The sequence below is a fragment of the Annulohypoxylon maeteangense genome (genome assembly GCF_022496945.1).
Source record: "Annulohypoxylon maeteangense strain CBS 123835 unplaced genomic scaffold GGS22scaffold_4, whole genome shotgun sequence".
NCBI lineage: Eukaryota > Fungi > Ascomycota > Sordariomycetes > Xylariales > Hypoxylaceae > Annulohypoxylon > Annulohypoxylon maeteangense.
Genome location: NW_025953251.1, coordinates 1,558,748 through 1,575,981, shown reverse-complemented (window position 1 = coordinate 1,575,981; position 17,234 = coordinate 1,558,748). Strand labels below are relative to the sequence as shown.

The window sequence follows — 17,234 nt, the reverse complement described above, 5'->3', positions numbered from 1 at the left end:
GTTACTTGGTGTAGTTACAGGTACTTAGTAAGGCTTGGGTTTGTGTTGGTAGGTTGATACCTAGCAAATGAGCTATGTTTAGGCTGAAGTTGCTTGTTGATAATATGTATATGGTAGGAAGCGGCGCGGCTTTAGCTGAGCCACCATACTACTGATGTTGTTGGTCGTTAGTATATGTGAAGTAATCCTCAAACTTGAACTATCGTAAGCAATGCCAAGATAGATCTATGTTAAAACATGTCACTTGTCCTCTCGGCCTAACTTTCGGTTTCTGTAGGTTCTTCAAGACTACAGTCACGATAATAGCCAATCCCAACTTGCTATTCTTTCAATAGCTTCAACTAAGAGCATATAACCCCCATCTCACATTTAATCAAGGCAGGGGCTATGGATAACAACTCGAGATCTTACGATAAGGAGGAAACTAAAAGTGTGGCAGACGAACCGAGTGAGATATCCATAAACGCTTGGGTTTACCAGCTGCTAGGGTATGAATACTGATAGCCTTGCAGTAATGCCTATCGTAGAAGATCCGCCACACACTATATATAACGAAGAACGACTTCTCATGGAGATCAAGGGCACCGATGCGATAAGAGGTATAATGTTAGTGCCGATCTCCATTGCGATTTGGGATATTTTTATGGATGGAATCTTGCCACAAGACCTATCTACGAAAGATAGCCTTAAGAGAATCATCGGGCTCCTGGCGTTGATCTATGCCATATACCTCCACTTCGAAGCTCGTCGTCTTCGTAGGTGCTTACGACAATAATGCGATGGTCTGTGACTTGTTAGATATCTTGTCACGAGGAGGAATTAAAGGGTAAAGAAACAACGACGTTATTGTGCGAGGATCTCTTTCGGCTCTCTTTTTGTTAACCTGCCTAGCAGGTAATATAGTGAGAATATACTAGGAATACCCACGGGATGATATCCTGCAAAAATTTGCTAGAAGCAGAACTTGTCTGTTAGCAATGGCTCTAGAATTAGGGCAATATTTCTTTGTTTAGGTTGAGTCATAGCTACTGTCAACCGGAGATGCCATTAGGCTATCTTTTTCCTGGAAGCTTTATTATCATGAGACGAATAACGAAGACGTAACAATGATTAATACTTCAAACACTTATATCGGACGGTGTATATGACGATTCCGCAGTGGTTACCATGATGGCCTCTTTCATCCGATTCACTCGCTAGGTATACTCCTTATTCCATCATCAACAACACTCGTTATAGTAATTTCCTCAATATCCCCCTTAGTTACCAAAAACGTTCTTATGTGTCGACGACTTCTATCAGCTGTAGGATGAGTGTCGTATCATTGTTCAAATACTTCTCTTTAGATGATACTCACAAATATCTTTTTTAATAAATTTAGTGTTTATATTCTATCTTACCCAGTTACCCCAGCAACGACAATGAGGGGTGGATTATATAATTAAGGAAAGAGGGGTTATCTAAAGGTATCGTCTACTATGAAGATTTCCAACACCTTTATGTCATTTTCCTCGATACACCCTAAAAATGCATCATCTCTCTTAGTATATTAAGCCTAGGGGATCTATAAACTCGCTATCCAAGCTTCCAAGTAAGTTCCTAAAAAGGAACCATCCGTACTAAGCGTAAGGTAACGCTTTCCCACCCCTGCTAGCCCTTTCTCTACTCCACCGAAGACCCATTCACGAACCTTATTTAAACCTCGCATTGGTAGAGCCGTTGATTTAGTGCTTAAAAGGGGTTAAGGGGCTTCGCCGAGCCCTTCTTTATTATCTCTAAACCTCCTCCTCGTCGTCCCTTAAGACCACTACGACGAATACGCAAAACACTTCATAGAGCCCCAACCGCCTAGATCCACAAACGCGTCCTTGACGCTTGTACAGCCCGTGTAATCGCGAGAATCGATCCCGTTCCAGACTCCTGTGCAATCGGTCCCCTTGTATATCGTGCAGAAACCCTGGCGGATGAAGAAAGAGGTCGGTTGGCTGAACTTCCCGTTAGAGCAGGAAGATGGGCCGACGGACCCGGCTTCCTCGAACCATCCGCACGAGTTCGTCGTGTCGGAGCTTATGGGTAGGGAGCTCTGGATCTTGATACAGGTTTCGCTTGGGCTTTGCGAGTCGTAGCCTTCTAGCGTGTACTAGGTGCGGGAATAGTGTTAGCAAGGTGGTGGGAATCGGAGGTAGGATATTCGGACTTACGTAAGAAAAGTCGTTCGACTTTTTCTGTGCGGCGCAGTCTACGTTGTACTGTGGGGGTTGTTAGATCACTGATAGCTGGGTGCTCTGGTGAGCTTAGTGTATTCGACTTACGGCAGCGAGAGACCACGTTGCGGTCGGGGTTGGCGCTGGTTTTGTTGAAGTCGTAGGAACGGGCTTGGTGGAGGTGGCTGAGGTTTGGGACGTTTCTTGGGACGACGTCACTTTGGATGTGAGCTTAGTGCTCGAACGATTTGGAGTCGATGAGGACGGACTAAGTACCGTCACTGGCCGTGTTACGGAGGAGGAAGTAGAACCGCTAGATTTCAAGGTTGAGAATGTAGATGGAACGGTCGATTTACTCTGGGTTACACTCGAGACACTGGAAGGAATACTCGAGCTACTGGAATGCGAACCCGAAGTACTAGTCGGAGCACTGGTGTTACTAGGGGCTGCGCTCGACGTGCTGGAGACCGAACTTTCGAATATACTCCCGAATTGCGAAATGGTGAAGCCACTCGGGACAAGGGAATCCGTTGGCCAGAAAGCAAGAGGGTATGTTGTCCCACTAACAACTGTGCCGGCAGCTGCACGCGCACTTTCGTCCGCAGAACTGATGCTTGCCGATGCGCTCAAAGGACAAGCAGCTATGGTTGTCGTCGAAGCCGTTGTCGTTATTTCACATCCCGTTGTTGTCCGCGTGGACGTCTTGCAGCCTACAGAAGTGCTCAACAACGCTGAGCCCGTGAGTGAGGTACATGTGACGTATAAATCATATCCGGTGGCGGTACGGGTGCAGGAGCTCGTAGAAGAGCTAGGTGAGTTGGATGAGGCCGAAGAGCCGTGGCTGGTAGGTGAACTAGTGAGTTCTTCTGTCGGATAAGTAGGATCTCCTTCCGGGTCCAGCGTAATGGTTGGCATATTCGCCGAGAATCCTAGGGATGAAATAATATTGGCCGGGGGAGGAGGTAGGATGCCGGGACCCTTAACGCCGGGGATCACGATGCCGAAATTTCCACCGCCGCCCCCGATTGGAGGACAGAACCAGCAGTGAAGAATGGGAATGATAGGCCAGCCATGTGAGTCGTGAGTTGCTGTGGAGACTCCAGACGTAGTGGAAGTTGTCACCGTACTCCAGTTTATGGTAATGGTTGGGGGTGGTGTGATGCTGGAGGGTGGGAGAGTTGACGTCTTGGTAATTCCACCTGTCGTCACAATCGTTACGACTGGTTTCGTCGAAGAAATGGAACTCGAGCTGTTGGGCGTGCTCTTTGATTGGGTTGTTTCTGATGACGTAGTTCTTGGGGATGTTGTTCCGGAGGTACTTCCAGTCAGAGAACTTCTAGAGAAAGAACCGCTAGATGTGTTTCCAGATGAGGAACTTGTAGAGCTGGTGAAATTACTGGGAGATGTGGTTTGGGATTTGGAATTGGTTGATGCAGAGGCAGAAATTCGGGACGATAAGCTTTCGGAGGTACTCGTGGAGGTACTTATGATGATAGATGAACTTTGACTTGAGAAGTTTCCGCTGGGGGAAGAGAGGCTACTAGTGGATACGCTTCTCGATGAACTTAGACTGCGAGAGATTGAAACTGTACCCGATATAGGGATGCTGAAATTGGCGAAACGTGGGTAGAAGCCCTGGGATGCAGTTACCGCTCCGATAGAGCAAAGAAGCACCAAGGCCCTCAAAGAGGGCGTACTGTTAGGCATGACGAGTGATGTTTGGTTGGAAGAAGTAGAAGTATAGTTGAACCCTGATTATAAGAGACTATGTGATGTCCCCGGTGCGACTTACCGATCGCACGGCTATATATTGCAAGTTCAAGAAGAGAATTGCTCACAGGATATGACAACTGTGGCGTTCATGGTATAAAGAAACGACTGGCGAAGTGGCCTCTATTATTATCTGGGAAACTACACATCATCAGATGCTTCTTGGATCCTTAAGTACAAGTGTTAGCTGCTTCTATGAATATAAATATCTTGCTACTTCTTATGCAAAGCGACACAATTGAAGATTTTTTACGAACTCAAGCTGACAACCAGCTTGGCGTGATGTAAAGGGGTAAGCTCAAGACTTGCCCTTAAAATAGAAATATCAAATGAATATCTTGAAATTGAGGAGATTATGGGATTTTATTGCCGCTCGCCAAAGCATTTGAAACTCACAATTTCAGCCGCATGACGTTGTTGTAGCCTTATTATCTTGTTAGCTAGACGCTCAGCTCAGCTGTAAGGTTGCATAGCTGAGTTGCACCTATCAACCGAGATGCAGGGGTAACGGATTGATGGGATCGCAGTCTTACGTTTACAGCCAATTCCGCGGATCTATGTTTAGGAGATATAGTTTATAATTCCATGGCCTGGTCAGTCCGTTCACATTTTATAAACTGCGTAGAGACGATGTGCGAAGAGAAACAAAGTCCATGTTGAAGCTTTAAAGATATCTTGGTATCCGAACCACTCTTTTCAGTAGCTACCTAGGTATGCTTCTTTCAGTACATAACGATGGTATCGTATACGAAACTCTTGACGGCTTTAACGCTTGCTGTTTCGATCGCAGCTTCTGTCTTGGATAAGCGCGGATCGAGCATCATTGTCGGTTATAGAACTGTTTCCCCAGTGAGTGCCATTTCTGTTTGCCGAACATGAACCCATTTATATGATGTTGAAATAGATGCAGGTTATGAGTATCATATGTGTTAATTAGTTGGTTGAGTTGCTAGTTCTAGGTAGTGGTTCGTAGATAGTACATATATACCCCTTGAGTACAGGGCGTAGACTTCCAGCCACCTAATATTCCAGCATATGAAGTCTCTTACTGATGTTATTCTCACAGAAACAAGCTCAGAAATATCACGATGCTGGGAATACTCTCACTTACAACCCCGAACTAGGTGTCAGCTCCGAACAACTAGGACCTGGTGCTTATATAAGTCCCATCCGTGCAGATTGGCCTATGTCGGATTCCAACTGGGACTGCGCTATTCTCGCCGACTCCACTGCCTGGAATCTAGTCAACAAGGCATGGGTACCCGAGACTGCGGATGATGGCTGTACACCGCTATGGTATAATAAAGGAAGTAAGTTTCGATCTCTATCGAAGTCATCCCCTTTATCGGCTAGTCCTGTATTGACAAGTTATGTGAAGAGCCGAACAGGGACGCATACCTGAGCGGGATAGGCGGGCCGGGATTTACGACGTCGAATACGGTACTGTTAAGCCAGATCCATCAATTCGAAAAGCTGCAGATATTGATTCCATCATCGTTGATGGGAAAAAGTGGTGGCTTGAACTTAAATGTCCAATGCGCCGCGAAGACGAACCAACAAGGAATCGGCGAGATTAGCGTATATGGCGATGTCGATTGGTATAGCTGGACCAACGTAAAAGGCACCCCACAGTATGTCAACCCTTCATAGTGGGATGATAAGATCGAAGGCAGAGGACGACGGGATTATTCAATTTCAAGATAATACTCTATAATAGATGTAAGAATTATGGAAACTGAAAGTTGTTGTAGTCGTATACTGCCGTCTCTGTGTGATATAGTTTGCCCCCATAAGATCCTATGGCCCTAGTTACCAACCGCATCGTGACCTTGTGTTTGTCGTCTTACTGTAACTTAACAGTGCCGCAGGCAATCTATGCCAAATCGAGCTGTCCCTGAAATGTGAAAAAGATATCACCTACCTAATAAGCAATCAAGGAGGGAGTTCGTCATCTCATTAAAAGCTCAAAAAGATGGCTCGATGCAACAGTAGGAAGATGATTCTAACATTAGAATGTAAAAATTGTGCTTGCCGATAGGTATGTATACCTGAGACAGTGTGGCTTGCTAATGATGTCACGTCACCGAGCTTTTGAAGGAATCCGCACTGGCAATCTGAGGAGCTGAGCCGGTGAGGTGAGGTGGTCAGATAGAGCACGGGCCACCAACAAACAAGCAGCAGGTATGTGTCATCTAAGCTGCTGCTGAGCCGTCCAGGCAGCTCTTTATTTCATTCTTCTTTAATACCTTCATCCGTCACTTGAAGATGATTTTCTATTTTCTGTTTTCTATTTCATCGTCAGTATGAACGAAGCACTTCGCTCCATCCTTTCCGGGGGGGATGAATGGTACCATAATTCAGATGGTAGGCATATTAAATTCAACAAGGACGGTACTGGCGAGGTATGTTGATCCCTGTGCTTACCGCATGTCTCTACCCGTCTCTATCCGTCGCTAACAGCCGAAAGCTATGGTGCCGCTCCAACTTCAACTATTGGATCCTAGCAGTTATCGAGTGGAAGGCCATCAAGCCACCGCATGGTCCAAGCCAAATTGTTGAGTTTCCAAATCAAGTTCCGAACACCGTCTGGAATAAAGCCCCTCAACTTCTCGGTCATCTTGATATTGAGATAACCCTCACCAAGCGACTACCAAAGGTAGCAGAAACATCTGTCTTGGCACAAGGCAATGGTATCAATGAGAGGAATCTTACAGATGACGCCTTTCAAACCAGGTTGTTTACCGTCAGAATTGAGAAAGGCAACTTCGTTGAACCTGCTTGCATTGGCCATTCTAACTGGAGATACGAGCTTCGCCTGACCTTCGACAAATCGCCGTATCCCCCGCGAGAGCAATGGAAGGATACCGAGTACGGCCCTGATCAGGGTCAGTATTGGAACATCGTAGAGTTTGTCAGCCGACATGTGCCGGGCCTGGAAAAGCAAGGAAAACCTATGAACGTAGCACCTACAGGATTGAGCGCATGTGCTGTTTCTTAACTACCTGGGCTTGCCCTACGAGAATATCGCGCAGTATTTCCAGACCAAGCCATTGCAATGTTGGGGAAAGGCGGACACTTGGAACCGACACGCCAATCCCGGACAATATCTTCCATCATCTTGATCATAGCCGTCTTTAATACTGGTTTGTGGAGTAGTGGGGGTAGAAGTCCACATATGAGACACCGAAATTCGAGCTCCGTCGACCCGCGAGAGACTTTGAGGACCGATCGGATGGTTGAGTCCCCTTTTTAAGCGAGCTTTCTAGACGCTAGACGCCGCCCTCCACTAACACCCGGGATCGATATCCCGTGTGAACGGCCTAAAGACAGGGGCTTATTTTGTCGGCCGAAAGACGACCCACTTATTCCGAGTTATCCTTTGAACATCGGAAGTTCTCACAACTAGGGAGCCAAGAAGTATATCCGGAATTCCGAATACGAATTGATGAATGGGTCTCTATAGCAGCGATATTGGTATGGGAGAAGCCTATTTGTTAGGTGGTCACTGGCCAGTACGACGCTGGCGATATCGTAGCCTCCCCCGGAGATTTTCATCGGTACCACGACGTCAGTCACGAGGGGCTTCCGCAAGCCGATTTCAAGACAATTCTAAATCACCAACTTGATGTCCAACCTATGCCTAAGAATAGACTTCATGATGGCCGAAAGTTTTCTTAGATATCCCAGATTGTGACCAGGTATAGGATAACATGAGTAATAAACATCACACAAGCAAGATTTGAGTCAATAGACCGCATAGGTGACGCTATGATCAGTGTAACAAACCATTGTGATGGGTATAGACTATGCGGGATTCAGGGTTCTAATACGTACGTACCTGGGTAGGCAATCAGCTTGATGCCATTTCTTACCACCGTGTTTCCTAACGCTACAAGCCTAAGTCTCCTAGTATGCTCCACACTCCGCGGCTGGCTGTAACGACTAGATAGACGAGTAATCGCTAACGTGATGATATGAATGGGGTCTTCCCTAGTTTCGTAGAAACACCAATGGTCCATATATCCACTGCTTAATTTTATGATCCCTTCTTGAGTCGTTAATGATAATTGCCTACGCAGGTTTCTTTGATAAGTGAGGGGTGAAAGAACATTAAAACATCTATTCGTATTGCTGACGATATGGCCATCTGATGTGATGATAGACTGTTGCGGACACCCATCATGATCGCTGGAATAGGTATGCAAGGACGCGGTATTTCTTCCACTACTGCGACGTTACGGCGGGCTCTTCGTTAGGTAAATACTCTTGCTAGGTACCTCCAGGTCATCACTTTAAATGGCCAGTCTGGGCTCTAGGAGCGCCGTTCCCGTCTTAGCCTCGATCTATCTTCAGCGACAATGACGTTATTCGTCGCATTCTCTAATAAATCCCCGAGTTGTCATAGGTTGAGCTAGAGTCAGCTCACCAGATTGTCTAGCGAGACCATAAGTTAGCCTCAATCAACGCCGCCACACTTACCCTTTCCTTTCGAAATACATCGCCAATTACCCCATTGTTACCTAGTGCTTACCACGGCCAACGCCGAATCGGTAAAAGGCGCCTAATATGAAGCTCCTAATGGGATATCGCGATAAGGGGAAAAAAGAAAAACCCCAACCCAAATAATGTATTAGGTAGCTCTCTTACATGGATTCTAGATTTCTACTTAACAACTGATATCGCTTAGCGTGTATCGAAGCTAATCTTACAGTTAGCGATGGGTCGGTATGTGGCCGATGTGATTAGGATAGAAACTTATAGGGCCGGGCCGAGGGCATACGATGTCGCACCGCATATACGAGAATTTACTGACCCAATTCTCACTAAACAGCCTACCTACCCGAGTAACAGTCGAAGTGCTTCGCGGTTCTGAGAAACGTTCACCTTAGGTCTTTAACGTCCACGTGAAGAGCGGCTGATACGACCAGGCCAATCATATTGAGGCGCCCTTTAATCGCCGCCTCAAGACGGAGTTATTCCACCGCTTCGATCTCAGTTCTCCATCGTCACGGTTACCTCGTGATTATCACCATCCCTCGTTTGATATATCAAACAGTTGTCGGGAATCGGGATATAAAATGGAGGTCTTGCCTTCGCGTTTAACACGAAGATAGCCATTGTCGGCAGGAAATAAAACAACTAGATCTCTAGCATATCAATACCATCATGAAGTTTCAACTTTCCTCTTTGCTTTTCGGCCTTGCTGCCTCGATAGTGTCCGCACAAGACACAAACCAGACTGGGCCATTCTATCTCCAGATCGTTGGTCAACAGAACAGCTCTATCGTTGGTTAGTATTGCAATAAATTGCATCAATACTATAAACTTACATAATCTAGGTTATGCCTTATCGTGCCACACTGGGGCTGCCCTTGAGGGGCTTTGTTACCGCGCGGGACAAGTTCCCGACACCAACGCGCAATCATATCAGTATTGGTTCAACTATACCGGATACACCACGGTGGACGATGCCCAGGTCGGCCAGCTCATATGGAAATTGCCCTACACGGGTGGAAATGGCGGCTCGGGATTGCTTCCGCAGGTGCTCAGCCTGGAGAACTCCGTAAACAGCAATGTCGCGTCGACAAATTTCGGTTTTAGCGGCTCCTGCTCGCAGGGCTTGAGCGTTGGTTTCGATGCGGATGGCAAGCTATTCAGCTGGGCCTATATCGATGACTCGACGTTTACCCCGGGCACGAACCCCTTCCCCAGCGGCGTCGGCAAGGCGTACTACCAGTGGTATGTGTGCTGGATCTACTACTCCAGCTACTATTACCAGGCGGTCGCATGGGCGTCGAGCACACCACCCCACAACCCGACTTGCCAGCCCGTCGAAATCAGACAAGTCTTTCCGTCTTAAAGAGGGACATGGTGTCATTGTCCATTTCGCTCTTAACCCTCGTTCTTGGCATAGCGATGATACAATATTATATATGAAATGGCTCTTGCGAGAAGGATGATAATTTTGAAAGTACACTCATCAATTAATAAAGACTTACGCCTTTCGGATTAAAACTTTGCTTATTTCTATGGTTTTTTTAATTGATAAGGTTTAGAGATTAACCGGATTGGGAACTGCACCGAACTCCGTAGCTCAACAAATGTTGATTTTGCTCGGGTCCGAGCAGAATCGGAAGGAGTAACTTAAGTAAATTTCTAGAGACTTCTATGTAAATATTAGGAAAAACTCAAGGAGATAATAACCTACTGGTTAACAACATGAAACTACCCGTGAACGTCTATCATATAGTCCACCCTGCACGCTTCTCTACAGAGATCCCATCTATATTTCCGATTCAATAGGTACCTAGGTGCCTTATGCCATTTTCCTTCGAAAATCTATGCACTGTCTCAGGAAGACCTGAATTCGTCATCCTGCATCCACCAACACAAGTCGTCCTCAACTAACTCCGCCTTTCTGACTGGACCGCTGTGCCATGGCCCGAACGCCTGTTTGGCGTTCCAAATGTCAGGCAGTTCCCAGGTTTTGCACAGAAGCTTCCCGTGACGGGTTACGACCGTACGAATAATATCACGGTGACCTGTTCCATCCCGTTCAAGCTCGTCTGGTACAGACAAACAGAAGGAGAACCAATCTGTCTCGCCTTTAGGTATGGTTTTTGGGTGGTCGTCTGCAGGATACAACTGCCCGATATGAAACCCAGGACCTAAGTTTATGACAGTGAAGTGCAGGTCGTCTTTATCTTGGTTCTCAAATCTGAACTTTTTCTTCTCACCCAACGTTTCGATGGTAACCTTGAATGGTGGTTTCTCTGAGGACTTATAATCCCGAAGCTTGAGAATCTGCTCGAAGCGAACCAAATGCGATAACGCGATCGCTGACTCTTGCGCTTGCGCGTCATCACTTTCGCCTTTGATCTCCAACCCACGAACTGGTCCTTCATAACCCATCAGTGGCGACGGCCCAGAAATGTCGATTCCACCATTGGCTGTCTTCGCCAGCCTAAATATGGATACACTAGGGTCATGTTCTTGCTCGAAGTTGGCAACTTCACCTACTTCGACACCGCTTGCGATCTTGTTCACTAGGCCTTCGTACAGCGTTTTCTGGAATTGGGGAATCGCCTGGACCGAGACTTTTGAGATCTTCCCCGAACTCCATCGGTGTGGGAACAGCTTGACTAAATTGGTCGCAGATGCTGACGATAATTTCGCCTTGCTCTCTACGTCGCCAACTTCAAATATTGAGAGAACACCCGCAGTCGTAGGTGGGAAAGCCCTGAATTCTGCTCCCTTCTCGACCCCATGAAGCTTTCCAACTGGAAGTGTAGCTATATTTCGATCCACTGTAGCTACAACAGGTGCCACCGAGAATGGTTCCTGTTGTCCCAAAAACGCCAGCCTGACTCTTCCGTAAAACTGAGGGGTCTGTGGTGACATAAGTCTCTCTATGCTATCGTGAACAGTGCGGTATGTGGGATATGTCGTGATTGCTTGATTTTCCTCGAAGAAAGTGCATAGGGCGTGGGTAAATACACCATATGTTCTACCGCCAATGGCCTTCTCTGCCGCGGCTTGCTGACTCCCGCAGGCCGCCATCATCGTAAACATTTCTGGGTTGATATCCCAAGATATGTCGAGCTGCCCATGGCGGTTGTTTGGCTCACTCAGTGGCCCTCTGGTTGCGGCTTCGCCGATAGAGAGGCTGGGAGGGGGTATCCAGTCTGTCGGACTTCGAAGGGAACCTTCATTTCTCCAAGCACCGGCCGAATAGCAGCTGTCTAGACTGACAACGACCTGAACTCCTTTTCGATTCAGTGTCTGTAGCCAATCGTTCAATTCCCACCCGCGTACCGCTGGTTTGCCACAACAGACGTCCATCGGTAGTAAAGATGGATCATCCGTACGTCCACCGGACGACCCATATGCCGTTTTCAATCGTGCGCCATGACCCGAGAAATGGAAAAAGAAGAGGTCACCGGCGTTGGCCTCCTCAGTTACCTTGAGGAACTCATTCTTGATGTTCTCGTATGTGGGCCAGCATTCCCTTGGCTCACAGGGAGCAGTGCGACTTTCTGAAGACAGGGAGGAGGTAAGAGTTCGTAATTTGTGAAATTCAAATTTATTAAGAAGTTCTTTGATTATTTGAACGTCGTTGATGCACCCCTCTAGGTTATTTATCCTAGAAGTTCCTGACTTATCATCAAGATATAGATCCACCCCGACGAGTAGGGCAAATCGCTTCTGGGAAGATTGAGTTGACATAGTGAATAGGATAAATGTTACAATATTTCTGGAGTTTCGTCTTAGGTAGTTCGTCCATATTCGTATAAGAATTGAGACAGATTATATACTCAGTTACAGCTATGCCAGGCTGCCTATCTGATTCATAGTTACCATTACCTTCCGATCGCGATTATGATGCTTACCTACACCTATTCATCTCTATATGCCTAGTTTTTCCCGTTGTCTATACCCCGAAGCCTGCCTAGAAGTGCACAAAGTAGTCAGCTGAAGAACAGGGTATGGAATAAGACTCAACTGAACCTCAGCCACTACTCAAATACTTGAGTGATGTAAGAGGCTAGACAGATAGAGTATCATTTACATCTTCTTATCTGCAGGCTACCTATCGTTCACGCCAATCATACGTAGTACACGCATGCATCTGAACTCTACATCGCCGAGTCTTCGATCGCCGACCGAGTCCGATATATTCCTAGAGGGGTATATGACGCGCAGGTATGCACGTAATACATGAGTATGAGCCTCAGACTTTGGGCGACTAAGGCATAATTACCAAACCCCAGCAGGTTTTACACACTCCGAATGACGCCATGAATAGGCTATCGCTATAGAGTAGTGGTAGTTGTTGGCCTCCCGTCGCCGATGACTACCTTATAGGTATTTGAAAGGCAGAATTCCCGTCCAGAAATGCGGTGACGAAAGTTAGGCGCACCAAATGACCTTGACTCTTGACTAGCTGTATAATGCGAGGCATTCTATGAGGCAAACCTGCGAACATATCTATAGAATAGATAGTAATTAGTACCTACCTCCTACCTAGTAAGTAAGGACGAAGGTTAATAGCAACTCCCTAAGTATAAAAGTAGAATCCCCCTCAGGTCTCACACATATTCTCACCTCATCTTTAACACCTCAACACCTTTCATACCCTAAACCAAGGAAACTCATACTCCTATATACAATTCTTACCCCTCTCTTCAATACAAAGTTATGGCTCCAACACCAGAGGAAGAGGCCGTACGTTCTACCAATGAATCCAATGACAGAAGGGTGGAAATCGAAGCTCCAAGGTAATATCCTCCCCAATTAGGTACCTAGCAGGTAATCATCCCCCAAGTAGCAATACTGACTCTTCAATTGATGTTAGGCCGAGCCAGCCTCAGACGCCCGTAGATGAGTTGGGCATGGCTGGCAAAGATGGTTGGATGGGGCTATTTGATATCGACGAGGAGATAGCCTCTAGCCTTCGTGGCATGAGTGATGAAGAGCTCCGTTCTTTCTCACTGACATACGAGGATTCAGCATGCGACAAACACATTGAATTGCAAATCTACACTTGTTTTCTTGTCTTCTTAAGGACGGGGTCACCGGAACACTTTCAACAAGCCATTCAGCTAACGCGCAAATGGAATGAAACTCTAACGATTGATCATTCTGATCGCACTCGACGGCACCAAATCGGCGACATGATGGTGGCCTGGGAGCTCCAGCTCAACCTCTTCCTAGAAGATAAATTATCTTCACGAGAAGAAAATGGGTATGCCCGAGTTTCGTTTGATCTCCCGATTAGGAGAGCCTTGTTATAGTCTTGATACATCTCTCTGTGCAAGAGGATATGGATGGATGCTTTCATTTGGAAATATCGATACTAACATGTTAAATTAAATAAACAGTCGCGTATCTACATCCGACGAAAGCGACGAACCATTTTATCGAGCGGTAATACTCCGCCATGCCTACAAGCAGACTGGGAACGTTGATGACCTGAGGGAAGCGATTCGGATAACAGAGGAGATCGTAAATAAATCCCCCATGTCCACAGCACTCGGGAATTTAGCGGCTCTACTAGTAGAGCTGTACCAGCGGACAGGTTTGGGGGATGACTTAAATCGGGCTTTCGAGGTGGCAAATACGGCAGTGGATCTCGTACCTGAAGGCCATCCTGATCAAAACTCGTGCTTAGGTAACCTCGCAGCTCTACTTCCCATCCGATTTAAGCAGCTAGGTTCGGTGGACGATTTGAACCGTGCTATCGAAATAACAGAGACGTTGGTAAAAACCGTACATCAGAATCATCCTTCGCGATCTATATACTTAACCAACCTTGGAAGTTGCCTCGGCTGGCGGTATGAACTGGAGAATTCCTTGAACGACCTAAACCGTGCCATCGAAGTGGCGATAATGGCAGTCAACGCAATGCCCCGAGACTATTCTGATCAAGCCGTTGGGTTGAATACTCTCGGAGAGTTAATTGGCCAACGATTTTTGAGAACGGGCTCGGTTGATGACTTGAACAATGCCATCGACAAATTCAGTAAAGCAGTGGACACTACACCTGAGGGCAATCCTTTTCGAGTTGGTTACATGCGTAACCTTGGACTCTGGATCGGCAGACGATTTAGGCGAGAACATTCGTTGGACGACTTGAACCGTGCTATCGATTTGGTAAATATGGCGGAAAATGCCATACCCCGAGAGCACCCTGATCGACCCAATATCCTAATCACCCTTGGCGCATTTCTCGGTTGGCGGTGTCTCCGAACAGGTTCTACAGATGACTTGACCCGCGCAATTGACGCGGCGGGCAAGGCTGTAGATTTTACGCCTGACGAAAATCCTATCCGGGCATGTTGTTTAAATAACCTCGCATCGTTGCTCGGCGAACGATTTATGCGGATGGGTGAAATAGACGACCTGAATCGTGCTATTGACACAGCGGATTTGGCTATACAAATCACAAATAAAAACATTGCCCGAGCTTCTCGGTTACATAACCTTGGAGAGTTACTTGCCTTTCGATTCAAGAAAACGGGTTCGGCGGATGACTTAAACCGTGCCATTGATGTGGGGAACATGGCGGTTGATATCATGCCTCAAGACCACCCCGAGCGATCTAACTTCTTAATTGACCTTGGTACATACCTCTGCTGGCGATCTCAAAATACGGGATCTGCAGATGACATGAATCATGCGCTCTCCTATTTCAAAGAAGGATGGAGTTGTCATACCGCCTCGCCATCTATGCGGATTTCCCTAGCTGATCGGGCCGCCGAAATCCTCTGCTTGCAATCTAAATGGGGAGAGGCAGGCCAGTTGCTTAGGGAAGCTGTGAATCTTCTCCCTACCGTGAGTCCACGGTCACTAAAGCATACTGATAAGCAGGATACGCTCTCAAAATTTGCTGGCTTGGCCTCTACGGCAGCAGCTGTATCTCTATATGAGGCGGAAGACGAAGAGGGAGCATATCATGCTTTGAAACTCCTCGAGCTCGGTCGCGGCATTATTGCTAGTGTATTAATGGATATGCGCGTAGATGTCTCGGACCTCAAGCAGAAGTACCCCACCTTGGCAAGGGAATTCATATCGATTCGAGATGAGTTAGACGATCCAGTAGACAAACTGGCATCTTTGAATCTTAGCGACGATGCGACTTTCTGGGAATCCCACGTAAAAAGTCGTCGCGAAGCGGACCAAAGATTCGGCGAGCTCATTAAAACGATCCGTGCGAAGCCAGAGTTTCACAACTTTCTTCTTCCTCCGACTAGAGATGAATTGATTGCCGCCGCAGACCCAGATCCCATCATTATCGTTAATTTAAGCTCATATCGGTGCGATGCGTTCATTATCGAGCATAATCGAGTCAGAGTGCTGAAATTGTGTAATCTGACCCTCGAAGAAGTCCGAAAGCGAGTTCGGGATCTGCGATCATCTCGTTTTGCGAATATGATGCCGACGCTGAAATGGCTCTGGGAGGTTGTTTGCCGCCCATGTCTAGACGCATTGGGGTTTCAGGAGCCCACATCCACCGAAGATTGTCCTCATATATGGTGGATTCCTACTGGGCTTCTCAGCCAGTTACCGCTTCATGCAGCGGGATGTCACCTTGAAAAGTCTACCGATACCGTTCTTGACAGAGTCGTATCTTCATATGCTTCGTCCATCAAGACGTTAGTACACGGACGCAGACACCATCTTGACAACCCCGCCCAGCTTCTGTCTAATCAGGCACTTTTGGTTGCTATGCACACAACACCAGGACTATCTGGGAATGGGGCTCTTAGATTTGCCGGGGAGGAAGTGAGTATGTTGAAAGGTCTTTGTCCATCGCTTCAATTAATGCCAACTTCACCAACACTGCGCAAGGAGGATATATTGGAGTCTTTAAGCGGATGCAAAATATTCCATTTTGCAGGTCATGGGCGATCGAATCCAATGGAGCCTTCTCAAAGTGCTTTGCTTCTTGAGGATTGGCAAACCAACCCACTTACGGTAGGAGACCTACGCGACCGTAGACTTCAAGAGAGCCCGCCGTTCCTTGGTTACTTATCGGCTTGCTCGACCGGGTCTAACGAGGCAGAAGATCTCGCCGATGAGGCAATCCACCTCATTGGTGCCCTTCAACTTGCAGGTTTCCGGCACGTCGTGGGAACACTCTGGGAAGTGTCGGATGAGCACTGTGTTCACGTAGCGAGAGTTTTATATGAGACACTGCGCGACGAGGGGATGACAGATACCTCAGTCAGTCGAGGACTCCATCGAGCTGTCAAACAACTGCGCGATGTGGAGATCAAGAGAGAGGTACAAGGGAGACATGCTTCGTTGGTAGATTCAAAGATGGAGACAGGAGGGTACACCGGTTTTTTTTGGGTTCCCTACGTTCATTTTGGCGTTTAGAGATTGCAAGCTTATCCTTATCTCCGAAGTGGAGAAAGCCTCATCCGGAATCTAAGATTGCATCAGCCTACCTAGGTACATTCTACGTAGGCAGGTACCTACCTAGGTACCTAGGTATTGATTATCGATTGAAAAAAAAAAAAAAAAAAAGAGGGAAATAGATTTCAATTCTACTAAATAAACCCGGATCAAGTGACAGTATATTACAGTACATACTAAGTACCTAGGTACAGAACTTGGAACCATTCGGTCAACAGTTAAACCAGGTCCAGGCACACCGGCACCACCGAATTGGGCGTCACAACATTAATACCTAGTGGATACTGTATCTTCCGCCGACCGCTAAAAATCTAGCCTTCGGTACATAACCTTAGAGGG

At 46.9% G+C, this 17,234-nt stretch overlaps 6 protein-coding genes across 6 annotated transcripts; 4 read left to right on the top strand and 2 right to left on the bottom strand.

Annotated features, from left to right (window-relative positions):
• Nucleotides 1-1,807: 1,807 nt before the first annotated feature.
• On the bottom strand, nt 1,808-3,911 carry GGS22DRAFT_186355 (uncharacterized protein; the record flags this gene model as incomplete). The annotated part of the gene is made up of 3 exons (XM_047964442.1): nt 1,808-2,140; nt 2,202-2,249; nt 2,313-3,911. 3 exons carry the CDS (start codon nt 3,909-3,911, stop codon nt 1,808-1,810), a joined length of 1,980 nt encoding a protein of 659 aa, XP_047821356.1.
• Nucleotides 3,912-4,860: 949 nt separating this feature from the next.
• Nucleotides 4,861-5,777, top strand: GGS22DRAFT_110619 (uncharacterized protein). Its single transcript, XM_047957937.1, has 2 exons — nt 4,861-5,284; nt 5,353-5,777. The coding sequence occupies exons 1-2, from the start codon at nt 5,026-5,028 to the stop codon at nt 5,622-5,624; spliced, it is 531 nt and encodes a 176-aa protein (XP_047821355.1). The 5' UTR covers nt 4,861-5,025; the 3' UTR covers nt 5,625-5,777.
• A 426-nt stretch (nt 5,778-6,203) lies between these two features.
• GGS22DRAFT_110608 (uncharacterized protein) lies at nt 6,204-6,980 on the top strand. The gene is made up of 2 exons (XM_047957936.1): nt 6,204-6,376; nt 6,442-6,980. The coding sequence occupies exons 1-2, from the start codon at nt 6,278-6,280 to the stop codon at nt 6,970-6,972; spliced, it is 630 nt and encodes a 209-aa protein (XP_047821354.1). The 5' UTR covers nt 6,204-6,277; the 3' UTR covers nt 6,973-6,980.
• A 1,621-nt stretch (nt 6,981-8,601) lies between these two features.
• Nucleotides 8,602-10,086, top strand: GGS22DRAFT_157358 (uncharacterized protein). The gene is made up of 2 exons (XM_047960494.1): nt 8,602-9,264; nt 9,314-10,086. Exons 1-2 carry the CDS (start codon nt 9,141-9,143, stop codon nt 9,832-9,834), a joined length of 645 nt encoding a protein of 214 aa, XP_047821353.1. The 5' UTR covers nt 8,602-9,140; the 3' UTR covers nt 9,835-10,086.
• GGS22DRAFT_157357 (caspase domain-containing protein) lies at nt 10,087-12,333 on the bottom strand. The gene has a single exon (XM_047960493.1). The coding sequence runs from the start codon at nt 12,198-12,200 to the stop codon at nt 10,326-10,328; it is 1,875 nt and encodes a 624-aa protein (XP_047821352.1). The 5' UTR covers nt 12,201-12,333; the 3' UTR covers nt 10,087-10,325.
• A 616-nt stretch (nt 12,334-12,949) lies between these two features.
• On the top strand, nt 12,950-17,038 carry GGS22DRAFT_157355 (CHAT domain-containing protein). The gene is made up of 3 exons (XM_047960492.1): nt 12,950-13,252; nt 13,330-13,719; nt 13,856-17,038. The coding sequence occupies exons 1-3, from the start codon at nt 13,173-13,175 to the stop codon at nt 16,854-16,856; spliced, it is 3,471 nt and encodes a 1,156-aa protein (XP_047821351.1). The 5' UTR covers nt 12,950-13,172; the 3' UTR covers nt 16,857-17,038.
• The last annotated feature ends 196 nt before the right edge of the window (nt 17,039-17,234 follow it).